The sequence below is a fragment of the Myxine glutinosa genome, chromosome 3, assembly GCF_964187855.1.
Source record: "Myxine glutinosa chromosome 3, kmMyxGlut1.1, whole genome shotgun sequence".
Classification (NCBI taxonomy): domain Eukaryota; kingdom Metazoa; phylum Chordata; class Myxini; order Myxiniformes; family Myxinidae; genus Myxine; species Myxine glutinosa.
The window spans coordinates 201,442,490-201,469,925 of NC_136263.1; the positions used below are offsets into that span (position 1 = coordinate 201,442,490).

The following is a 27,436-nucleotide window of genomic DNA, read 5'->3' on the forward strand; positions in this document are numbered from 1 at the left end:
TTCATCAACATTTGGAAGCGTTTCAATGAAGTCGAGACAATGCCCTTTATTTTCAACTTCATTTGCAAATTGAGCGATCCCTTGTTGTCCATAATCATTGTTATTTTGCAATGCTCCCAGAAAAACCCAATTGAAATGAGATACAACACGAGCCATCGCTGCAGCCTGGAAAGCATCACTCGGTACAGTGCGAAGAAAAGATGGATATTCCTTTTTGTCACTGAGACATTTGCATGTTGCTGTGTAACTTATCTGAAATATAATGAAGCAGAACTTGATGTCAGATTTTTTTCCCCACTGTCCAGCCACATTGGCAAGACCAAAACTCATTGTTCCATATAACTACTGGTCCGCAAAAGGGACATGTTTTGAGGAGAGAAGCCATCAAAATTCAAGCCACCTTACAACTTCATCATCATGAAAGCAAGAAATGATCTTGAAAATAGTCAAGATTTAAAATACCCAAAATGTTTTTCTGCCAAATTACTCACAATGACCAGAGAGTTTGCATGGTACAGCCATTAAACAGAACAAAAAGAGAAATATAAACATACAATAAGGTCTCTGGTCAGGAGAGAACGAAGCAAAGGACACCATGAGATCTTCAACATCCACCAATCTATGAAAGCAGCTGGGACACCCGGTCTAACGTCAATTTGAGACGGCACACAATGATTAATTTCCCTGACTGTGAAACACCTGGATGACGGTTTACAGCTGAGTCAGGATTTGAACCAGGCTAAACAGATAAGAGACGCAATGGTGGAAGAGGCAATGGCAGTGGATCATGGAAGACGAGTGTGTGTACCTCCAGCTTTGGGTTATCCAACATAGAGAATGGAGGCCAGAGTCCGGCCTACCAAAGGTTTATATCCGGCCGACCAACCTGTATACTCTATAAAAAATTTTAGTCACTCTTCCATGAGCCTCAATGATGTCTAAAAAAAATTCGAAATAAAAGTCCAAAAACTAAATCAAAATTCAAAGTCATACTTGTGGTTTCTAGAGCAAAGACAGTGAGGCGTAAAGACGGCGGGGCAAATAGCATCACTTGATATGACGTACGACGTACTTTTATTTTTCGTTTCAGGTCTTTCGGTCATTTCAGAGTGAATGATTTCAGCGTCATTGTTCATATCGATGGTAGAGAAGTAATGACACGAGTAGTGTAATAATGTTGCTTCTGGGACACCTCCGTTTAACATGGGAAATCCCTATCTAATGTCATTTACCCCCTTGTCTTTTTCAAAAATCATAAACACCTCTATTTCTCCCACCCTCATCTTTATGAACCTTTTGTCTGTAGTACCTATCCTTAATGTTGTTCATTAGACCACTCAAACACTACAAATATTTGTTTTCTCTTATAGACCTATCATCCTTCTTCTACATATCATCTGGCAGATTAATCTTTGACCCATTCACTTCCATATTAATTCTTTCCCTCCCTCATTGACCCTAAACACCTATATTTCTCTCACCCTGTTATTTACGAACCTTCTAACTTTTTTTTTTTTTTTTTTTTTTTTGTATACAAGATCGAGGCTCGTGAAAGAGCGAACATTAATCACACAGAAAAAGACAAACCGACACATAAAACATATAACATCGGGAGCGGTAGACAAGATGGGGAGAGAGGGGGAAGGACACAAACACAACATTTGAGAGCAGGGACCGAGAGACATGGAGACATCGAGAGATCTCAGAGAGGGCGAGGGCTTTGGGGGGGGGGGGCATGGGAAGGGGGTGGTGGGAGAGGTATAAAACATATGGACACTGCCAGGACTTCCAGGAAAGAAGTTGGAATTTCAAACAAGGTGGATCTGGGGTGAATTAGCGGGGGTAGAAAAGATCAAGGTTTTGGATGGGGGAAGATAAGAGATGGTGGTGAACAGCTGTTTTAAAGACCTGGAGGGAGGAGTGGGATTGAAGGGAGTGAGGGAGTTTGTTCCAGAGGCGGGAGAAAAGAGGAATGAAAGAGTGAAGGTGAGCAGAGAGCCGAGATTTCGGCAGTTTAACCATCAGAGGGTTGCTGGCAGATCTTGTGCGACCTGTAGGAATATTTGGGGGACAGAGCACAGAGAGAGCTGGGGGTGCAAGGCCAGAGAGGAGTCGGTAGAAGACAGAAAGACCACCTACCTGCCTGCAGTGAGTGAGTGAAAGGCCCTCAGAGATAGCTTCATCGCGGGAGATTCCAATAATTCTGAAAGCTTTGGTTTCAACAGCGTGAAGCCGAGCTAGGTGTGAGGCAGGAGCACCGGCCCATAGGGGAGAACAGTATTCCATTGAGCTGCGGATGAAAGCCTTGTATGTGGTGAGGAGCTCAGGTGTGCCGAGGAAGGACTTCGCACGACGGAGGATGCCCAGTCGGCGACTGGCTTTGGAGGCCAGCTTGGAAATGTGGTTTTCCCAAGAAATATCATGGCAGATAGTGAGACCCAAAATCTTGAGCGACAGAACTTCTTGGAGAGGATTGTTGAGAAAGTAGATGGGAGGGTTGTCCAGTCGATCTTTTCGGAGAGACATAGTAAGAGTGTGAGATTTGTCAGGATTGAAAGACATGTTCCACTTGTTTGACCAGTCTGTGATTTTGTCCAGGTCTTCAGAGAGTGAGGAGGCAGCAGACTGCCGATCTGAGGGAAGAGGAATGGAGCGGCAGAGAGTGGAGTCATCAGCAAAGAGATAGAGAGGATTTTCGAGAGAGTCAGAGAGATCATTGATGAAGACCAGAAAAAGCACGGGGCCCAGAACACTGCCTTGGGGAACTCCAGCCTGAACAGGAAGAGGAGATGAGAGAAACCCATTCAGGGCCACACGTTGACGACGACTAGAGAGGAAGTCTGCCAGCCATGCGTGGAGATTTCCATGGATACCAAAGGAGGAGAGTTTGGTGAGCAGAGCGGGGTGCCAGACCGTGTCGAAGGCACGTGATATGTCGAGGGAGACAGCTCTAATTTCCTGTTTGGCATTGAGGACCTCCATCCATTGTTGAGACAGCAGAAGCAGCATGTCCAGAGTAGAGTGACCTGGTCTGAAACCAAATTGATGATCAGAGATCAAGCCATTGGAGAAGAGGAAAGATTTCATATCCGAAGCAATGATGGATTCCATGACTTTGCTGATAATTGGGAGAAGGCTGATTGGTCTGTAGTTGCTAGGATCTGTTTTTGCACCTTTTTTGTGCAAAGCGGTGATGTTGGCTGATTTCCAAGCAGATGGCAGTTGACCTTGAGCAAAAGAGAGGGTGAAGAGAACAGAGAGAGGGTGAGATAGAGCAGCAGAGCAGGATTTTAGGACCCGTGGGCTGATGCCGTCGGGTCCAGTTGCAGAATCAGAGTCGAGGGTTGACAGAAACTTTTCCACCTTGTCAGGAGGAAAGGACACGGAGTCCAGGAGCAGCAGGGTACGACTGGGTATGGTGGGTACAGAGAGGGATGGGTTTGGGACACAAGATTTAGAGGCAAACACAGAGTTGAGGCATTCAGCTTTTTCACGTGCGGAGTCAGCTGTGTAGCCGTTTGAGGTAAGGGAGGGGATGGAGGGGGAACAAACACCAGAAACGGATTTGACCAGACGCCACCAGGATTTGGAAGAGGGAGACAGATAAGAGAGTTCGGTCTTGAGAACGGAGAGATATTGTTTCCTGGCTCTCCTGAGGGTGGACACACACTTGTTTCGGGCTTTGTGAAAGGAAATGAGATTTCCTTCCGTTGGATTTGCTTTCCAGGAGACGAAGGCAAGTTGTTTCTGGGCAACAGCCTCACCACAAGATTCCGTGTACCATGGACGGGAGGAAGGGTATGACAACTGAAGACGAGATGGGATAAATCTGTGCATGAGAGAGAGCAATTTACTTTGGAAGAATTCCCAGGATGAGTTGATGTCAGAGGTGGTAGAGATGGGAGACCAGTCCAGATGATTGATGGCTGCTTGAAGACCGTGCCAGTTGGCCTGAGTGAAATGCCAGACTCGTCGACGCTGAGCAGGCTCCCTGAGGATGGTCAGAGAGATGTCCACTTTAACAAGGACATGATCAGATGATCCGATCGGAGCAGAAGAAGAGCAGCAGACATTTTCAGGGAAGTTAGTCATAACCAAGTCCAGAAGAGAAGATGTTCCGTTGACTGAGATCCGGGTCGGGAAATTGACAGATTGTGTCAGTCCCAGTGAGTCGCAGAAGTCCTTTGCTGAAGAGCCATGGCTGGTGAGAGAGGTACCCACACCCAGCCAACTGGCATGGTGACAATTGAAATCACCACATATGAGGAAGAGAGAGTTGGGATGAGTAGATAGAAGTTGGTCCATATCATCAGACAGCGAGATGTAGATGGAGTCATCACTGTTTGGTGGACGGTACAACACACATATGAACAAGAGGTGGGAGCGAAGGGGAAGCCGTAGCCAGAGGTATTCCTGGGGGTGAGGTGGAGAGAGTGCAGTGCAGGGCGAGTGAGGAAGAGAGTTTTTGATAAAGATAGCAACCCCGCCTCCAGGACGAGGCTCAGGTCTATCATACCGGAGGAGGGAGTAGCCCGGGAGAGATACTATGGAATCAGAGACATCATAAAGGAGGAAAGTTTCTGTTAAGCAGATCACGTCTGGTTTGACAGAAGCAACCTGTATGGAGAGATCAGTTAAGTTTGAACGAAGGCCCCGGATGTTTGAGGTCCATACCGTTAATGAAGAGGAAGGGGGAGCATCAGATACAGAACAGGGGGGAGGAGGGGTAGGGTAAGATGTGGAAGAGGTGGAAGAGATAGGGAGAGCTGTTGAAGGTGTGTCAGAGATTTCAGAATAGCTCGGAGAAAGGGAAGGATGGGGCGGACAAAAGGTTTGATGGTGATTGGGTGAGCCACAATGAGGTGTTATTTGAGGAGGGGGAAGAGCGAGGCAGAAGGTTGGGGGAGATGGAGGTGAGAGTTTGAAGGGGGAAGAAGCGGGGAGGACGCTTTGAGGAGGGGGAGTGAGAGGGGGGAAATTGAGAAGCAATGAGGGTGGGGAGATTTGAAGGGGAGGGGTGAGGGGGGAGTTTGGGAGAGAAGGGACAAGGGGAGGGATTTGAAAGGGATGGGATATGGGGGAGATTTGGAGGGGAGGGGTGAGGCAGGAGTCTAGGAGGGGAGGGGCGAGGGGGCGTCTTGGCGGGGAGGGGTGAGGGGGTAGTTTAGGAGGGAGGGGGCAAGGGGGGAGATTTGAAAGGGATGGGTGATGGGGAAGATTTGGAGGGGAGGGGTGATGGGGAAGATTTGGAGGGGAGGGGTTATGGGGAAGATTTGGAGGGGAGGGGTGAGATTGGATTTTTGAAAGTGTACGATTTATGGGAAACGAACATTTATTGCAAAATGAGTTTCTTGTGACCTTCGAGTTAAAAATACGTTTAAGGACGCTGGATGGAGGATGGAGTGCAGGAGAGTTTAGGGAATGTAGAAAAAAGGCACTATAGGAGATGGATATTTTTTTTGGGATGAATTGATTTGGTGAGCAAGTCGAAAGCAGCCTTTTAAAGAAGAAGAAGAAAAAGGTGTTATAAAATATGACGGAATACATAACTTGAGGGGAAAGTGTAAACATTGAAGGTTAATGAGTGAAAACTATCTGGGGAAATGGGGGAGAAACACGTGGTCGAAGAACGAACGAACGAATAAGAATGAATAAACGAATGAGAACAGAGAAGGAAATGCTTTTTTTTTTTTTTTTTTTTTTTTTGAGTTGAGATTTACACAAGGAAGTAGGCTATGGGTGAAAAGCCTGGGAATACAGAGAACGAAAGTTATTGGATCACAAACGACGGACCGCTGAGAGAAAAACAAAGCCTCAAGGTTGTACAGTGCACACTGTACAAGGCCTCAAGACACGACACGGCAAACAGACGATCAATTTATGAAAGATAAACACCGAGAAACAACCAAAGTTGCACACAATAACTTCACACACCGAAAGATAAATACAGTTTCGACAAAATACAATTGTGAACAGACTTAACTTCGAAAAACGTGGAGACCGTGTGGAGCTTCGAAAATCCCTCCCACCGTCTCCGAGATCTCGCGAGATCTCCCAAGTAACATGTCTTTGTTACTTGTGAACAACTCAATGTCAATTGACAATTTTGACATGTTATCCTTATTCATTAGACCACTTAAACACCTGTGATCCTTCTGACCTTATGGACCTTTTAACCTTTTACTCTTAATATCATCTGGTGAATATAACCCACTCAAACAACGACCCTACAAATATTTGTTTATGCGTGGGAAATAATTTAATTCTCCTCCAACTTCCATCACCATACTCAAACCTTTTTAAAATTAATTATTCGCTTTTGAGAAATGACGTTGTTTCACTGACTTGGATAACTTCCCAGAAAGTTTTGTTTCGTTTCCTGTTTTCACACACGCCTTGAGATTCCTCGAAATGCTGTCAGCCAGTTCTCTTCCCTGAATACATTTTACATTATAAAAAGCCGTATTCAGTTCAATTTTAAACATTGTGAATCGACGAAGATGAACGACAACTTGTCTTATTCCAGTGATGAAGAATACTCACAAGGGTAAGTTTGAACTGTTTGAACATTCAGAATTGAACTGTTGGTGAGAGCTTTGTATGTGATTAATTTAAATTTATATAACACGATATATATTTTTTATTACAGCAATTCAGGTTTTGAAAATGACCTGGTCTTGGCAGAAAATGAAGTTTTTCCGAAAGAGATTTACAACGAGGCGAATGAGTATTTAAACCATTTGCCTGTTTCACCGTTCTTGCAAGATTCATATGCAAGGTAAGATACTAAATATTAATACATTTGTGTTAAACGACGCTGCCTTAGTGTGTGTGTGTTCGTGTGTGTATGTGTTTGTGTGTGTGATGTTTTGTCAAGCTTACTTCAGCATAGTAATTTCTCCTTATTTTGTTTGCAGCCTCGAAGACCAAAGCTTGGAGTGGGACGATTTTGGACTCCATAGGAATGGTTGCAGCCTCGAAGACCAAAGCTTGGAGTGGGACGATTTTGGACTCCATAGGAATGGTTATTTCCTGTCATCCTGTGATATCCTTAATTTTCATCTCGACGATCTGGATGCTAAGCTTGATTTTGTGGAGGTAAGCATGTGTGTGTCAATGTGTGGGTACACCGTTTCGAATAGGTACACCATATCCCTGCGCATTGTGGGAGGTGATTCAGGGTATATCATTCATTTATTTCTCTCCTTGTTTTACCCCTCTTGCCTTTGACAGAAAGAGATTCCAAACGTGAAGATATCTGCTGCTGTTGAAACTACCTTTGACTTATGTTTGGAAGAGATTGATGATTTGTGCTGGGAAGAAGTTAAATGTGTAATACCTCAAGAAAAATGTCTTAAAAATATAAAGATTTTGTTTAAAATATTATTTATATATATATGCTTTGTCCAGAATTATTTAATTATTAATTACAAGAAAAGAATAAAGGTTAGGGGGGAGGGTGCGTTCCCCCACCCTTGATTTCCCCCCATCCCACCCCTCCCCTCCCCTTGTGTGTGTGGGGAAGGTGGGGGTGGGATGAGGGGGGATCAAGGGTGGGGGAACGCACGGGGGGTGGGAGGTGATGGGTGTGGGCGGGGTCTGTGTGGGCGGGGTCTGTGTGGGCGGGGTCGGTGTGGGCGTGGTCGGTGTGGGCGTGGCTTATGATTTTTTATTTATTTAATTTTTTTTATTATTACCACGAATTAAATTAGCTAATCTGGGTGGGGTGAATAGAAATGTTGTTTAATGAATTATTAGCTTTGTTTTTTGTAATTCTTGCAAGTAAAATGAACCCAAGATTTCTTCTCCATTTAAATCATATAATTTGTAGGTCCAAGGGACTGTATCCATTACATCAATGATTTTAAATAATTAATTAGTCCATTTTTGTGTATAACCTTTCTCAAAATGGCTTTTCCATTTGTATATCCTTACAATATCACCAACTTTGAACTTGGGCTTTCTCAAATTAATCTCCTTTTCATATTCTAATTTTGTAAATGTTTCTGATGGTTTTGATTTTGTTGATGAATGAACTGTATTATTGTAATTATCTACAATATCCTGAATTAAATACACCCATTTTTGAGAACCGAGTTGTGTGAATTTTTTATATAATTTCTCTTTCAAAGTACGATTAAAACGCTCAATAACAACTGCCTTTCCTTCATTAAAGGTGCTGTATAATTTAATACCTTTCCCCTTAAGAAATTTCATGAATATTTTGTTGTAGAACTCTGTTCCCTCATCGGTCCACAGTTTCTTTGGTTTTCTTTTATCTCTATCAAATATTAGCTTAAAGGCTAACATTAAAGTATCACCCCTTTTATTTTTTAAAGGGACAACCCAGGCAAATCTACTCCTCAAATCAATAACGGTTAAAGCATACCTGTATCCCTTATCATTATTTAGTTCGATTAAATCAGCGGACCATATGTGGTCAGTGTATTTAGAATAAACTTTCCTTCTTTTAAACTTTGTGATTATAGGTTTATGTAATTCATTAGCCAAAAGCTCCTCAGTCTTGATAACATCATTGGAGTTTAATAGTTTTTTGGGAAATAACCAAGACCAAGTTTCAATTTAACACTTATCATTTTTTTCACAATAAACCTATCAACTTTCTCTCTCAATGTCGGATTTCGTATCAAAGACAAATTATACAACATTTCTCTGTCTGCTTCATGTTTTTCATCCAATGTGGTGGTATCCCCATAAGCAATATCATGCTTCATACACACTTCATCAACCCTATTTTTTGGTCTGGACCAAGGTTTAGGATTGTCAGTCTCATCTAATCTTTTATCCAAATTTGTTCCTGGACCACAGAAAGAATACCCTGGAAGGTGTAATTCCCCTGGAATTCCAGTTGTTGTAAATTTACTTCCTGAGAGAAACTTTTGTATGTCTCCTCCTCTTTTAGGAGAGATGAATTGGCACTTTTTAGAGCCACATACTTGACATATTCCTTTTTGATAAACTCTATTATTTTTAGCTTTAACATAAGAGATATTTTTAGATTTAGTTTTCTTTTTACATTTGAGACAATAACTCATATTTATTTATCAGAAAAATTCCGACAGAGTATCAAAACCTTTTTGGTTTTCAACATATACATTTCAATCTTTATTTTTAAAACATAAAGAATCCTAAGGAATGCCTTCACTCTCTCCTCCATTTATTTACAAATAAAAACTAACTAAAGTCAATGACACCAACATCATCAATCACATAATCTTTTCCTTCTTCTTCTTCTTCTTCACCACTTTCTCGTTTAAATCTCCTCCCTGAAATTGAAGACATTGACGTTGTTATTTTTGAAACCATTATCTTCATAAGAGTTGTTAATTCTTTAATTTCCTCTTCGGTGCGTTGAGATTGATTTATTTGCTGTAATACACTCAATCTTTTACGAATCTCACTGATTTCCATCTTTTTATATTTTTCCTCCCTCTCTCTTTGCTCCCTTTCCTCCCTCTCCTCCTTCTCCTTTTTCTCCCTCTCCTCCTCCTTTTTCTCCCTTTCCTCCTTCTCCTTTTTCTCTCTTTCCTCCTTCTCTTCTTTAACTCCTTCCTCATTTATCTTAGCAATTTTTGATATCAATATTTTCACAGCATTCATTCTTTCTTTATTTTCCTCTTCGGTGAGTTGAGATTGATCTTCTTGCTGTAATACATCCACTCTTTTTTGAATCACTGATTTCCATCTCCCTCTCCTCCCTCTCTCTTTGTTCCCTCTCCTCCTTCTCTCTTTTCTCTCTTTTCTCCTTCTCTTCTTCAACTCCTTCCTCATCCCTTGCTACCCTTGAGTTTGAACCCCAAAGAATATTATACATATACTCATCTGGATTTTGAGATATTCTTGTATCTATAATTATTTTTCTCATAATAGGATACCAATAAGATTTGTTGATGATTTCTAAAAGAGTTTTATATTTCATAACTTTGAGAAGTTCATTTTTATTTAATACTTTAAACAAGTCTCTATTTGTGGGTTTAACAATATCAGTATAAGGCCAGTTTTTTATGACAAAATTCCCATGTATATGCTCCAAATCATAAGGTATGTAATACCGAGCACCCTTTTCTTGTAGGTATCCTTGAATACAAAAATTATAATTCTCTTGTAGTCTTCTTCCTGCCATTTATGTATCAGAAATATATGTGAGATTAATATTATGACAGGTAATACCACCCCATCTTCCCACTACCAAATCGGTTTGTATTCCTCGGCTTTCTATCCTTATCTCATTACCTTCCTTCTTTGTCATGCGAACCATCGCTATACTATCATATATTTTTCTTTTCTTAAAATCACGTATTTGTTGTTTACTAATTGTACTTCCACATAAATCCTTATCTTCACCAAGTGGATAATATTCTTCTTTACGAGACTGATTAAAATCATGTAGGTCTTCTATGTTTATTGAAAAAGACCAATTATACCCTAAATCAGGCATATCATACCCCCATTTATTAATTCGCATATTAACTAAATGTCCTTCTTTATAAAATTCAATTGTAAGCAGGTAGTTAAATTCAATGAGGAAAGGTGTATGGTCAGTATAACCAGGTGTTGTGGTTGTAAATTTTACTTGTTTAACATAACGTGCTGTTTTCTTTAAAAATATATATTGTGATAAATCACTTAATCTAATTAAGTCATTCGCATCTGTAGGGTTTGGATAATTGATTAATTTATAAGTATTCTTCATATTAATATTTTTACTTACACTATATTTTTGTCGTTCAGCCTGTGCCTTTGTATAATAATTTGATAAATCAATATCCTGAGAGGATTTTCCAAAGATAGAACCATCTTTTCCAACATAAGTCATTTATTTTAGATTAAAAATGATATCATAAAAATTTTCGTTATTGTTGAGTTGAAATAATACATATAAACATAATTGACCACAACATTTAGAATTAATTTCTTGAACTTGAAATGTTTGATAAACACCATTCTGTAAGAATTGTATTACTTCAACAGGTGGTGGCATACCATAACTATCAAAATAATATTTATCCTGACTATTATGAATACAAACCCAATGAGAACCATTCTGTGTGTCTAATTTCATAATAATATTCTTTGTATTCTTATTTATATGTATTAATTCATCTCTCATACAAATAACCACATTATCAATTTTTAGTGTTTTACAATACTTAGCTAGTTCTATATTTGACGTTGTATTCTTTCCAAATTGTTTAAACCATTTATCCATTTATTTATGAGAAAGATACAATCCATTACCCCGTTTAGTTAGTTTAACACCCGCTTGAGCGATAGAGGAAAGCATATCTCCAACCAACAATCTAGCTTTATCAGGTAGACTTTCAAGTTTTTGAGCAAAATCTACAATTACACCACTTCCACTAATTTGTTTCTCCAACTCCTTGTTATGTCTTTCCAATTCTTTTTGAGCTTTTAGTTGTGCCTTCCTTTCGTTAGCAGTTTTTACCGCTGCTGAAATACCACCAGTCAATGCTCCCGCCGCACTTAAACCAGCAAATAAAGGAATTAGAAACGGGAGAAATCCTCCTCTTGACTCGTCTATTGAATATTTCTTTAACATAGGTTTCGTCATTTTAATTTTAAGTGATCCAACATCATTTAGTGTTTTTACTTGTGTGTGTGTGAGTAAAACATCAATTCTTACAGCTCCTTTTCTTTGAATTGTATTAACATTAATAATACAAGGCTTTTGATTTTGAATACAAGATGTTAATTTATTAAGATTGATTTGATTAACATATACCCCAACCATTTATTTATGAGAAAAAACCTATGTGATATTAATCATAACACCATTATCTGTATTAATCTGTAATTCTGTTTCCTCCAAAAGCAAACAATATGCATTAACCTATTCACTCTCCCCTCTTTCAATGTATAGAGAAGTATCCACTCGATTAGACTTTATAGTTTCCTTTTGAGAACTCAGGTCAATTGCGTAGATTGTATAAAGTTTTTGAAACGCAACCATATCCAAAATAGGATCATTATTACCATTACTTTCACACACCTTTTGGTAGGACTTGTAGGCTTCCGCATAATCATTTTTTTCCCAATCAATTTCCAATCTATCTCGCGGATAAAATGTGCCATCAAGAGAAACCCGAAGTTGTTTCACCTTAGCATTATCACTCAGCGCATTATTCTTATTAGTACCGTCCTCTCCATCTGGTTTTTTAAAAATGAGCCAGAGGTATCGTGGCTTTCCTTGAAGAACACCCAAATTCCAAGTGTAGGTAGTGTGTTCCAGTTTAACGTGTTGACATCTTCTTTTAAGGTATGATACATTTAGCGGTTTCTTTGAGTTAAGTCTTCTATTTAACATCTCTTCCGTTTTAAGATTAGGAGTATATTCACTGATATACCAACACAAATCATTAATAACAAATTTATTGTCTCCAAAAGCATTTTCATCCCCAAAAAGCAACCTATTTACATTATCATTCCTTTGTAGTTGAAATCTAATTTTAAGACCATACAAAACTTTATCATAATTGCAAAATCCAAATATACCTTTAAGAGGTACTGCTACGGTAAAACTATTCACTGCTTTTGTTTCATTATTATACATTGACTTCCTTTGACTATAACCAGGGTCTGCGTTTGTACCCGTTGACATATCAGGAATAAAACCTTCAACAGCTCCCTTACCCATTCTATCACTAAACTAATATAGTGTAAATTTCATCATTTCAGATGTAGCAGAGACATAATCAACCGCTTCAACCTCTTGTGTTCCAATATACAGGCGGACACTGTCAAACATTTTCCAGAAGAAATCATTTACGAGTGTAGCATTAGTATTATTCGCAGCCTTAGTGAATTTAAATTTACACAGCAAGAAACTATCAGCTATATTCAAGTAAGTTTGTTGATTATTTATTTCAAAACTTTTTGTTCCGTTTGAATTCCAGTCTGTTCCTGTTATAGCATTTACCTTAAAATAGTCTTCCTTTTTAGTGGAGTTTGAAATGATAATCGTATCATCCAAATCATAGATACTATCAATCGCTTCCATACTTGTATTTATATAGCATTAAAATTGTTGAAACCCTGACCCAAGTATTTTAATGATTTTTTGTCGTTCTTGTGAAGATAGTTGAGTTTTACCTTTTTTTATTTCTTTGATTGCTTGTAATTTATGAGACTCCTTTTGAGCATCTTTTATACTCTTTATAGCACCCGCAACGGAGCCCACGGCAGAAGCAGTTGAATCAATTAGGTCTTTATGTTTAAGGATGGTTGAACCAATACCCATTAAAGTATCAATTATCCCATCTCCTTTATTTCGAAATTGATGACCTACACCTCGTTGTCTCTTAGGTTTATAGTATCCTCTACCCACATACCTTGTATAGTCTGGTGAAAGGAACATGCCCTCCCCTGTAATTATTTTATATTTTCCCAACTCGTGTTTTCTCACAATAACCATTATTTATTTATTGAAAAACTTCACGTAGGTGAATTCTGATGGATATAATTTCATCATTAAAGGATATCATACGATTATCTTGGTCGGTTATCCTAAAATTTACTCTGTATATGGTTTTTCCTGACACAGGTAAATAGACAAGATTTTTTGGTTCCATATTAAATTTATAACCAATCGGGGTTGAGTATGCACTGAATGAAAATATTGTATTTGTTCTTATTCCATCGTTATAAGCACCATCAATCAAATCACAATGAATTAATACTGAATTTATACCGGAGGATATTTGGATAACATTATCACTGTAAAACGTCCCGTTATTTTCAATCTTTTTTGAAGAGAAACCCAATAGCTCTCTAAACGAATTTTCAATCGTGAAATCAACTTTATAATTATTTTTAAGTTTAATAGTTGATTTTGAAGTGTGTTTTTGAATATATATTACAATATTTTTTGGTTCATCACCTTTTTCTTTCATAAGGCGAGAGACTTCTGAAGATATTTGAGAAATCTCGTAAGCTCCAGGTGAAACGGTTATAGTTTTATATCCACTTCCTGGATTATAACTAAACTTGTTGTTTTTCTCTGTGATATTAAAAAGGGTATTGTAAGTTTCCATTGACAACAAAGATGCCTCATATGAGGTAAGGGGGTCAAGTTGTAGTGGGTAAGGGAATGAAGCTGTGTAATCGCTCGTTGTGAAATTAAAACTAAGAATTGTGCTTCTCATCTTATTTAATATCTAATAAAATATCTTTGTATTGACATTTATTAATTATTTTCATGTTCATCAACTGAACTAAAATGGCTGAGGATTCATTAAAACAATTGTTGTTTCCAGCCTTCTTACTACCGAACAACAATAATAGCCTATGAACTAATTGTGATGGGTCATTTGGAAGAAAACTAACAACCGAACCAAGCTTACTTAAAGCATCAATAATATGTTTCTCCTTCTCATTCTTCTTACTTTTACCAGCAACAGAAACTCCATAATCAAGTGCATTTAGCAACTCAAGATATACCCTATCTTCCTCTCTTTCCATATCAAGTGGTTCCTCAAAATATTTTGAACCGCTGAATCCGGGGTTTGTTAGAAGAAACATTAATCTTGGAGTTAATTTAACATTTGGTTGAGTAGAACTCAAGAACATCAATTCATCATTAAATATCAATACCTTTTCTTCCACAAGATGAAACACTGCTGGTTCTTCTGTTGGAATGAGACCTGCTCTGGTTTTTGAACCCGCCGAATATTCATTGTTTTGAAGAGCTTCCACAACATAATTAGGGGGTTGATTTACCTCCTCAAGTTTCCGAAATAATCCCTCGTCATCATATTCTAATTCACCAAGTTCTTGTTTTGTTATCTGACTAAAATCTTTGAGCATTTGAAGTTTTTTCGGAGTAAATTCTACCGTGGGAACTGTAGGTGAGTGTTGAGTTTTCAAAAGTGGTTTAAAGAATTTCTCTTGTTTTCTTTCAAAGGCTTCTTCACCAGTTAGTTTCTGTCTCCGTTTCTTCTTTATCTCTTCCTGTTGTTTAACAACTTTTGAAACTAATTGTTGATGTTCCTTAAACTTTCTTTCTCTTTCTTCGGTATTCATTTTCTGTATTTATTTATTGAAAAATATCATTTAGTATCTCATCTTGTTTCACAACAATATATTTATATTTTCCAATCGTGTGTTTCATATAATTTTCAAATTCTTTTTTACTACATAACGTAGAGCAATTATCTCTCCAAAAATTATTTACATCTATTGAATTTAACTTAAATAAAATAAAAGTATTGGCATTGTTTCTTATTGAGCGTCGAGGGAGTTGAAAATATGATTGACTAAGATATATACAATTACAAGAAGAATGTCTCCCTCTTGTATAGTAGCTATCCATTACTGTTTGGTTTCTCTCATTAACACAATCATCAAAGATGACGAGGTTCTTTTTTGATTTATCTAAATCTTGAGGTGAAGGTATATCATCCGTATTATCACTGAGAATACAAGTTATGGGTTTCGATTTTGATTTCTGTGTATCACAAAATAATTGTATTATATCTTCAATATTATAATCATTTAGTTCGTTTTGAAGTTTAAATAAACCGATAATGTCTTCCTTTTTAAGACCCGCATTAAAACCCTGTGAGAGTAGTTGATACTCGGGTTGAAAACTTGACTTTGTAAAAATTATTAAATTATCATAATCTAAAAAATTAGGACCAAGGAGCATCTTTAAAAGTAAACAGGTTTTCCCACATCCGCTTGAACCAACTATTAGACATCTCAATGAATTTGGAATGTTTTTATGGTTATTAAACTTTATCTTATTTTCCCAAACGGGTAAAAAATCATTCATTTATATATTTGGAAAACAAGTCATCTAACTTTTTTTGAGCTATTTTAGAAACTCTATATTTTATCCTGAGTTCGGGTTTAATTTCAAAATAATTCATTATTTTATTTATATAGTATCTTGTATTAACATTTCCATTAAAATTATTTTGAATAATAAATATCATTAAACCCTTATACATTTCCTCAATACAAAGAGTCTCTTTCCTTGTAAGAAATGGTGTATTATCACCATAATGCTTAACATTCATCTCTGTTATTAATCTTGTAAAGTAATTCATTTTTGGTTCTAATTTAAAAGAGTTATATGTTTTTTTATATTTCTTATTATCATTAATTAGAATATAATCACAGAATAAACATTGTTTATATGAACCCTCATTATTAAGCCCTATTCTATCACAAGCCGGACAATTCTCTAATTTATGATATGGAGAGTCTGGAAATTCTAAATATCCTTCAGAACTTATCATATTTATATAGTAAATTTTTACTTAAACTAAACGCAAGTTTATTCATTAATAAATACAATGTTTCAAAGCACAAAAGACAAATTTCAATCAATCTCTACTTCGGTGGAAGATATAGAAAAATATGTCAAAGATGTTAAATTGAACAAAGATAAATATGGAAATTTTTGGGTAAAACCAGTTATGGAAAATAACATGAGCCCCTCTATTTCATTTAAAGGAAGAGCTCTAACTATACCTGGAAAGACATCCATGAAAGTAAATCTAACAAAAGTTTCTCCTCTACTCCTGGCAATTTATTCAAAGCTTGAAAAAGTGATTGACCACGATACTTTGAAAAAGAATGATAAGACCATTAATAATTCTAGAGGAGACATTTGTATTTTCTTTATTAATCCAAAGGGTGTAGATCTAAGTAAAATGAATGATGTTAATATTTCTGGTGAAATGTCATTTCGTTCTATGATAGTTAGAGATTATTTAAAGATAACTTTTGATATAAAAATTGTAGAGATTGAATCTGTTAATGAAAGAAAGTATAAAGATATTGATGGGAATATTTTTCTTGCTAATTAAATATGAGTCAATACAGCAGTGAAGATTTTACTATTTCATTGAACTCGGACGATAGTGATGATAGTATTTCATTGAACTTGGACAATGGTGATGATAGTATTTCATTGAACACAGATGATAGTTATGATACTAATAGTTTGTGCTCAAATGATAGTTATGAGAGTAGCTTTATTGATGACTCTGAGTATGATTCTGAGTATTCATGTGATAGTTATGACTTAGATGATTCTGAGTGAAAAAGTGTTTTAGTTTAAGCACAGCGATATATATAAAACGGAGCTGTAAAGCCCAAAAGTGTTTTATTTTAAGCACAGTGATATATATAAAACACCACGTTTTCTCACGCTATAAATATGCTTTATTGTGATACTTGCGAGAAGGAAGTAAAATATTATAAACAACATATTCTCACCGCAAAACATACATACAACATTTTTAACAAACTTTCCCCTCTTCCACCTGAAACAAAACACTGTTCTACATGTAATAAAAATATCCTCAAGAAAGGCTTCAAAATACATCTTAAAACAAATCTACATTTATCAAATTTTATCACAACTAAAAACTCTGATGGAGCATTCAAAGGACATATTAAAATAAGAGTCTTTAACTTCAAACCTCCTGAACCAGAGTCTATAGTTGATGCTGTAGAAATAGTTAAACCTGCTGTTCAAACGTTGATTGAAAAAACACTAAAGGAAATGAAACCACTTAAATTTTATATGGGAGTAAAATTAGAAATGACAAAGGATGAAGGAGTTATAGATGCACCATACATGAGAACTGAGCCACACTTTATATCTTCATATCAAGATTTTAAAACATCAGGAGTCTATGATGAACTTATTAAACAAGAGCAAGATGTGGATAATTCAATCGTAGGAAGTGGATTCAATATAGGAAAAATTATTTACATAGACATTCATATTCTTAAATCAGATCCTCTAAAAGCTTCTTCTTACATTGATTTACCCAGTGTTATCAAAAATAGAAAAGCAGTTATCAATACCAAAAATAAAGACAATAAATGTTTTCTCTGGTCTATTTTAGCACACTTACATCCTCCACATTTTCATGATGAAAGAGTATCTCATTATAAAAAATATGAGAATACATTAAATACGAAAGATCTAAAGTTTCCGATGACTTTAAATGATATTCCTAAATTTGAAAAGATGAATAATTTATCAGTTAATGTTTATGGTCTAACAGAAACAAACAACATTCAGGTTTTAAAGCTTTCTGACAATTGTAAACAAACTCATATTAATCTTCTATATTTTAATTCAGACGAAAATTCACATTATACATACATCAAAGATATTGCTAAATTAATAAAACCACAAGTCTGTAAGAGAACAAATAAAATATATATTTGCTTGCGTTGTCTTAACTTCTTCAATTCACAAGAAAGATTAGATAAACATTCAAATTATTGTGGCGAACATAAATCAACGGTAATCAATATGCCTAAAGAAGGCTCAAAGATCACATTCAAAGATGAAAATAAAAAGATCAAACATCCATTTGTTATATATGCTGATTTTGAAAGTATTTTAGAAAAAATTGATACTGCTTCTCCAGATCCAAAAGAATCATACACAAATAAATATCAAAAACATACTCCTTGTGGTTTTTGTTATTATATCAAATCATGCGTTGGTGATAAATATAACAAGTTAGAGATGTATAGAGGCTCAAATACCCCAGAGGAGTTTGTGAAACGACTAGAAAAAGACTGTGTTCGATTAACCAAGATAATGAGAGAAACCAATAAACCAATGTCCTTAACAAGTAAAGAAAAAAGGGAATTTATAAAAAACAATGTCTGTCATATTTGTGAGGAGAAAATTGGTAAAGGTCTAAAGGTTAGAGATCATTGTCATCTCACTGGTAAATATAGAGGTCCGACTCATCAAAGTTGTAATATTAATTATCAACTCCCCTCTTTCATTCCTGTCTTTCTTCATAACAACGCTCATTATGATACACATCTATTTATCAAGGAACTCTCAAAGACTTCTGGAAGTATCTCAGCAATTCCAAACACGGATCAGAAATACATTTCATTCACAAAAACAATTCACACATCTCCTATTACTCATATCAGATTTCTTGATACATTTAAATTCATGGCAAGTCCATTGGTTAACTTGGTTCAAAATCTAAAAGAGTTTCCATGTCTTTCAGAGTATTTTTTAGATAAAGATTTTCTAACACAAAAGGGAATTTACCCCTATGACTATATGGACTAATTTGAGAGATTCAATGAAACACAACTTCCTTCAAAAGAAAATTTCTATAACAAATTAAACAACAGTAATATATCTGATAAAGATTATGTACACGCACAAAATGTTTGGGAAAAATATAACATCAAGAATCTTGGCGAGTATCACGATTTGTATCTCAAAACTGATGTGCTTTTATTGGCCGATGTATTTGAAGCCTTTAGATCTGTTTGTCGCACTGGATATGGATTGGATCCTGCTCACTACTACACAGCACCTGGATTGGCCTGGAGTGCGATGTTGAAAATGACAAAACAAGCTTTGGATTTGATAACCGATGTTGATATGCTTTTGATGATTGAAAAGGCAAAAAGAGGTGGAATTTCACAAGTCTGCTCGAGTAGATACGCAAAATCAAATAACAAATATCTTCCAAATTATGATCCAACGAAAGAGAGTTCTTACTTGATGTACTATGACGCGAACAACCTGTATGGCTGGGCAATGTCTCAGGCTCTTCCTTATGGAAAACTTAGATGGGTAAAGGAAAAAGACTACAAAAACGTTTTACAAGATGTATGTATCTCTACACAAAAAGAATTGGATGAAGAAAAAGTTGGTTATTATTTTGAAATTGATTTAAAATATCCAGAGGAACTCCATAACCTACACAAAGATCTCCCATTTGCTTGTGAGAAAGAAAGTCCAAAGAAAGAATGGTTGAGTGATTATCAACGATCGTTTGATATAGGTGAATCAACAGAAAAATTACTTACTGCATTATATAACAAGAAAAATTATGTTCTACACCAAAGAAATTTGCGACAATATTTATCAAAAGGTCTAAGAGTAGAGAAGATCCATAGGGTTCTAAAGTTCAATCAAAGTCATTGGTTAAAGGGGTACATTGATTTTAATACACAAAGAAGAACAGAGTCAAAAACAGATTTTGAGAAAGACTTTTATAAATTGATGAATAATGCGGTCTTTGGTAAGACTATGGAGAATGTGAGGAAAAGACAAAATATCAGACTATCAACATCTTGGGAACAAGCATCAAAATTAATTAATAGACCGAGTTTTACTCGAGCTGAGGTCTTTACTGAGAACTTTTGTGCGATCCATTTGATTAAAGAGAGTATTGAAATGAACAAACCTATTTATATTGGAACAACAATTCTTGATTTATCAAAGTCATTAATGTATGATTACTTTTATAATAACTTGAGGAAGAAATATCAAAATGATGTTAATCTACTTTATATGGATACAGATAGTTTTATTTTGAAAATTAATACCAACGATGTTTATTCAGACATGAAAAGAGACATTAATATCTATGACACGAGTAATTACAGTCCAGAGAGTGAGTTGTTCTCTTCTAAAAATAAAAAGGTGATTGGAAAGTTCAAGGATGAATTAGGAGGAAATGTTATGAGTGAATTTGTGGGATTGAGGTCAAAGGCTTATGCTTATAAATACATTGTGAATAACGTTGAAAAGACTGATAAGAAGTTAAAAGGTGTAAAGAAAAATGTTATTAAAGAAACAATAAACTTTAAGGATTATTATAACTGTTTAACAACAAAGAAAGAAGAGTTTAGAAAGATTAATGGAATAAGAAGTTATAAACATCAATTATATTCAGAAGAGATAAATAAGAAAGCATTGGGGGCTTTTTATGATAAGAGGTTTATTTTAGAAAATGGAATTGATAGTCTCCCTTATGGTTATATAAGTATATAAGTGATAAGATATATATAAGTGATAAGATATATATAAGTGATAAGATATACATAAGTGATAAGATATATATAAGTGATAAGATATATATAAGTGATAAGTTAAAAAGGGGGGGTTGGGGATTTTAACGGGCTACCGCCGCCTTTTTTACTATTATATAAATGATAGAACCAAGTATCAACCAGACTAAAGAGTGGAGGTGTAATCAACCTTGGTATATAAATGGAAAACATAATGAATGTGAAAAATATCAAATAGGTATAATTGAAAAGGCAACTGGTAAAAAAGTTCACAAAACAAATAAGAGAATTAATTTAAATACCGGTGAATTGGGTAAAAAAGATGGAAATATTTTTGAGTGGACGGAAAACTTTGATGGTTGTCAGGAAAATATATACTTTAATTTAAAAATGGTATGTGGCACTGGAGGCGCTCAAACAAGAACATTGAGGGAGGTTTACCATTTTATCTTAGCTCAGTTAAAATATCTTAATAAAGAACCAAACTCAAACATATTTTTTGTTAATATATTAGATGGTGAAGAGAGTGGCAAGATAATTAAATTATTTCCCACGCATAAACAAATATTTGTCAGGTCGATGTTTGAGTGGGTTATATTCACCAGATGATATTAAGAGTAAAAGGTTAAAAGGTCCATAAGGTCAGAAGGTTCACAGGTGTTTAAGTGGTCTAATGAATAAGGATAACATGTCAAAAGGTTAGAAGGTTCGTAAATAACAGGGTGAGAGAAATATAGGTGTTTAGGGTCAATGAGGGAGCGAAAGAATTAATATGGAAGTGAATGGGTCAAAGATTAATCTGCCAGATGATATGTAGAAGAAGGATGATAGGTCTATAAGAGAAAACAAATATTTGTAGTGTTTGAGTGGTCTAATGAACAACATTAAGGATAGGTACTACAGACAAAAGGTTCATAAAGATGAGGGTGGGAGAAATAGAGGTGTTTATGATTTTTGAAAAAGACAAGGGGGTAAATGACATTAGATAGGGATTTCCCATGTTAAACGGAGGTGTCCCAGAAGCAACATTATTACACTACTGACACGTGTCATTTTCTTGGCCATATAATGACCTGGCTGGTTGCGCAGCACACGAAGGACGCAACTCATGAAGGAACTTTCACACCTTGTAGATAGAGGAACCACCCCAACTCGTGAAGGAACCAGCGCAGATTGTGAACGAACTATCACAGCTCGTAGAGGAATCACCCCAACTCATGAAGGAACTATCACACCTTGTAGATAGAGGAATCACCCCAACTCGTGAAGGAACTATCACAGCTTGTGAAGGAGCTATCACAGCTTGTGAAGGAACTATCACAGCTTGTGAAGGTACTATCACAGCTCATAGAGGAATCACCCCAACTTGTGAAGGAGCTATCACAGCTTGTGAAGGAACTATCACAGCTCCTGAAGGAACTATCACAGCTTGCAAAGGAATCACCACAGCTCGTGAAGGAACTATCACAGCTTATAGAGGAACCACCTCAACTCGTGAAGGAACCACCGCAGCTTGTGAAGAAACTATCACAGCTTGTGGAGGAACCACCCCACCTCGTTAAGGAACCACCGCAGCTTGTGAAGAAACTATCACAGCTTGTGGAGGAACCACCTCAACTCGTGAAGGAACCACCGCAGCTTGTGAAGGAACTATCACAGCTTGTGGAGGAACCACCTCAACTCGTGAAGGAACCACCGCAGCTTGTGAAAAGACTATCACAGCTTGTGGAGGAACCACCTCAACTCGTGAAGGAACCACCGCAACTTGTGAAGGAACTATCACAGCTTGTGGAGGAACCACCTCAACTCGTTAAGGAACCACCGCAGCTTGTGAAGAAAATATCACAGCTTGTGGAGGAACCACCTCAACTCGTGAAGGAACTACCGCAGCTTGTGAAGGCACTATCACAGCTTGTGGAGGAACCACCTCAACTCGTGAAGGAACCACCGCAGCTTGTGAAGGAACTATCACAGCTTGTGGAGGAACCACCTCAACTCGTGAAGGAACCACCGCAGCTTGTGAAAAAACTATCACAGCTTGTGGAGGAACAACCTCAACTCGTGAAGGAACCACCGCAGCTTGTGAAGGAACTATCACAGCTCGTAGAGGAACTATCACAGCTTGTAGAAGAACCACCACAGTTCGTGAAGGAAGTATCACAACTTGTGGAGTAACCACCGCAACTCGTGAAGGAACAACCGCAGATCGTGAAAGAACTATCACAACTTGTGGAGGAACCACCGCAACTCGTGAAGGAACAACCGCAGCTTGTGAAGGAGCTATCACAGCTTGCAAAGGAACAACCACAGTTCGTGAAGGAACTATCACAGCTTGTAGAGGAACCACCGCAACTCGTGAAGGAACAACCACAGTTCGTGAAGGAACTATCACAGCTTGTATAGGAACCACAGTAGTGTAATAATGTTGCTTCTGGGACACCTCCGTTTAACATGGGAAATCCCTATCTAATGTCATTTACCCCCTTGTCTTTTTCAAAAATCATAAACACCTCTATTTCTCCCACCCTCATCTTTATGAACCTTTTGTCTGTAGTACCTATCCTTAATGTTGTTCATTAGACCACTCAAACACTACAAATATTTGTTTTCTCTTATAGACCTATCATCCTTCTTCTACATATCATCTGGCAGATTAATCTTTGACCCACTCAAACATTGACCCATTCACTTCCATATTAATTCTTTCCCTCCCTCATTGCCCCTAAACACCTATATTTCTCTCACCCTGTTCTTTACGAACCTTCTAACCTTTTGACATGTTATCCTTATTCATTAGACCACTTAAACACCTGTGATCCTTCTGACCTTATGAACCTTTTAACCTTTTACTCTTAATATCATCTGGTGAATATAACCCACTCAAACAACGACCCTACAAATATTTGTTTATGCGTGGGAAATAATTTAATTCTCTTGCCACTCTCTTCACCATCTAATATATTAACAAAAAATATGTTTGAGTTTGGTTCTTTATTAAGATATTTTAACTGAGCTAAGATAAAATGGTAAACCTCCCTCAATGTTCTTATTTGAGCGCCTCCAGTGCCACATACCATTTTTTGGTAAGCTCCGCCCACTTTTTGGTAAACCACACCCATTTTTTACTAAGCCCCGCCCACTTTTTGCTAAGCTCCTCCCACTTTTGCTAAGCTCCTCCCACTTTTGCTAAGTCCCACCCACTTTATAAACTCTTCAGCATTGTATCATTTCCAGGTAATACATTACATCATTTTCAGGGAATTTCCATCACATCATTTCCAGTTAAGACACGCCCAGGGAATTTCCACAGGAAATGACACACACCCAGCCCTTCTTATAAAAGGCACCGACCACACAGGCTTTTTCAAACACGCTTTCTGCTTCACTTGAGAATGGACTCCTATGCCGAAATGGAATGGGATAACTTTGCTATTCCTTGGAGTCCTACTACCTGTGTAGAACTCAACCTTCAGATTGATGAACTGGACTCGAACCTCTTATCAATGGAGGTAAGTTTGTTTATTTATTTATTTATTTATTTAATTAATTATTTATTTAATTATTTATTTTAATATTTTTTTTTAGATGAGACTCGTGTAAGAGTTAACAAAGTTAATTTTAATATTCATAGAGCTTGATTTATACAAATAAAAAATATTGTATTAAATTAATACATTGTTATTTTCTTTCACAGGAAATTGTATCTGAGATACGAAATGAAAATTCTGCTTTTAACACAACTTGGGATGAAGTTATTTTTTTGTTTGAAGACATTTTGAACAACCAAGACCCCCAGAACGAGTTCTACCTTGATGACCCAGCCAAAGAGTTATACCTTGGAGATCCACAAAATCCTGAAAAAGAGTTTTACCATGATGATACTTGTTGTGAGTTATCAAAACAAAACCCACTGAACAAGTTCTACCTTGATGAGCCAGAATACAAGTCATACATTGGAGACCCACAAATTTCTGAAAATTGGGAAAGGAGAGTTCTCCCTGATGGTCCGCAGTTATACTATGTGAGACACATCATAGAAACCCTAAAAAATTGGGCAAGGAGAGTTCTCCCTGATGGTCCGCAGTTATACTATGTGAGACACATCATAGAAACCCTAAAAAATTGGGCAAGGAGAGTTCTCCCTGATGGTCCGCAGTTATACTATGTGAGACACATCATAGAAACCCTAAAAAATTGGGCAAGGAGAGTTCTCCCTGATGGTCCGCAGTTATACTATGTGAGACACATCATAGAAACCCTAAAAAATTGGGCAAGGAGAGTTCTCCCTGATGGTCCGCAGTTATACTATGTGAGACACATCATAGAAACCCTAAAAAATTGTGAAATGGGAATTCTCCCTGATGGTCCGCAGTTATACTATGTGAGACACATCATAGAAACCCTAAAAAATTGGGAAAGGGAAGTTTTCCCTGATGGTCCGCAGTTATACTATGTGAGACTTATCACGGAAACCCCCAATATTTCTGAAAATTGTGGTTTTACCTTGGGGACTTGGAAAGATGGTTATATTTTTGGAGACTCGGAATGGGGGTTTTGTTTTGATGACTCGGAATGTGATACCTATCTTGGAGGCTCAACAGGAATGTGGTTATACCTTGGGAACTTGGAAAGTTGGTTTTATTTTGGAGACTCTACCTGTGGGGTTCCTCTTGGAGACTCTTTGGATTCTAAAGCAATGAACAATGTTCTTTATTTAATGACGCTTGATTTAAGCAATATCAAGAAAGTTCGAGGAAGAAAATGCTGGAAAATTCTTTCTTCCCATTTCTACTTCTTCAAACTTAAAAGCCTTGAAAGACAGAATTGGAGGAAGAGGAAAAAAAAAAAAAGAAATACGTATTTAAAAAAGAAGAAAAGAAAGATTATGTTAGGGTTTGGGTGGGATTTTGAATGTGAGGGTTAGGGATGGGGTTGGGTTAGGGTTGGGATTTTGAATGTGAGGGTTAGGGTTGGGGTTGGGTTAGGGATGGGGTTGGGTTAGGGATGGGGTTGGGTTAGGGATGGGTTGGGTTAGGGTTGGGATTTTGAATGTGAGGGTTAGGGTTGGGGTTGGGTTAGGGATGGGATTGGGTTAGGGTTGGGATTTTGAATGTGAGGGTTAGGGATGGGTTGGGTTAGGGATGGGGTTGGGTTAGGGATGGGGTTGGGTTAGGGTTGGGGTTGGGTTAGGGATGGGGTTGGGTTAGGGATGGGGTTGGGTTAGGGATGGGGTTGGGTTAGGGATGGGGTTGGGTTAGGGATGGGGTTGGGTTAGGGATGGGTTGGGTTAGGGATGGGTTTGGGTTAGGGATGGGGTTGGGTTAGGGCTTGGGTTGGGTTAGGGTTTGTATATTATTATGACTCACTCGCACATACACACACACACAAAAGTTAAGCCCCAACTAAAAAGTTGTGGGATTCTGTGTTTGGGGTTCACAGATTTAAAAACGTATCCCCATTATACACACACAAAAGTTAAGCCCCAACTAAAAAGTTGTGGGATTCTGTGTTTGGGGTTCACAGATTTAAAAACGTATCCCCATTATACACACACAAAAGTTAAGCCCCAACTAAAAAGTTGTGGGATTCTGTGTTTGGGGTTCACAGATTTAAAAACGTATCCCCATTATACACACACAAAAGTTAAGCCCCAACTAAAAAGTTGTGGGATTCTGTGTTTGGGGTTCACAGATTTAAAAACGTATCCCCATTATACACACACAAAAGTTAAGCCCCAACTAAAAAGTTGTGGGATTCTGTGTTTGGGGTTCACAGATTTAAAAACGTATCCCCATTACATTTTATTTATTTATTTATTATTTTCAAGGGTATTATCTGCTTACTTGTGTTTTTTGTAATTCTTGTGAGTAAAATGAACCCAAGATTTCTTCTCCATTTAAATCATATAATTTGTAGGTCCAAGGGACTGTATCCATTACATCAATTATTTTAAATAATTCACGAGTCCATTTTTGTGTATAACCTTTCTCAAAATGACTTTTCCATTTGTATATTCTTACAATATCACCAACTTTAAACTTGGGCTTTCTCAAATTAATCTCCTTTTCATATTCTAATTTTGTAAATGTTTCTGATGGTTTTGATTGTGTTGATGAATGAACTGTATTATTGTAATTATCTACAATATCCTGAATTAAATACACCCATTTTTGAGAACCGAGTTGTGTGAATTTTTTATATAATTTCTCTTTTAAAGTACGATTAAAACGCTCAATAACAACTGCCTTTCCTTCATTAAAGGTGCTGTATAATTTAATACCCTTCCCCTTAAGAAATTTCATGAATATTTTGTTATAGAACTCTGTTCCCTCATCAGTCCATAACTTCTTTGGTTTCCTTTTATCCCGATCAAATATTAGCTTAAAGGCTAACATTAAAGTATCACCCCTTTTATTTTTTAAAGGGACAACCCAGGCAAATCTACTCCTCAAATCAATAACGGTTAAAGCATACCTGTATCCCCTGTCATTATTCAATTCAATTAAATCAGCGGACCATATGTGGTCGGTGTATTTAGAATAAACCTTCCTTCTTTTAAACTTTGTGATTATAGGTTTGTGTAATTCTT

The 27,436-nt window shown here is 36.9% G+C and overlaps 1 protein-coding gene across 1 annotated transcript; it reads left to right on the top strand.

Moving 5' to 3' along the window:
- Window positions 1-6,114: 6,114 nt before the first annotated feature.
- Window positions 6,115-21,959, top strand: LOC137415515 (uncharacterized). Its single transcript, XM_078773657.1, has 5 exons — window positions 6,115-6,547; window positions 6,650-6,778; window positions 6,918-7,098; window positions 7,234-7,459; window positions 21,937-21,959. Exons 1-5 carry the CDS (start codon window positions 6,501-6,503, stop codon window positions 21,957-21,959), a joined length of 606 nt encoding a protein of 201 aa, XP_078629783.1. The 5' UTR covers window positions 6,115-6,500.
- The last annotated feature ends 5,477 nt before the right edge of the window (window positions 21,960-27,436 follow it).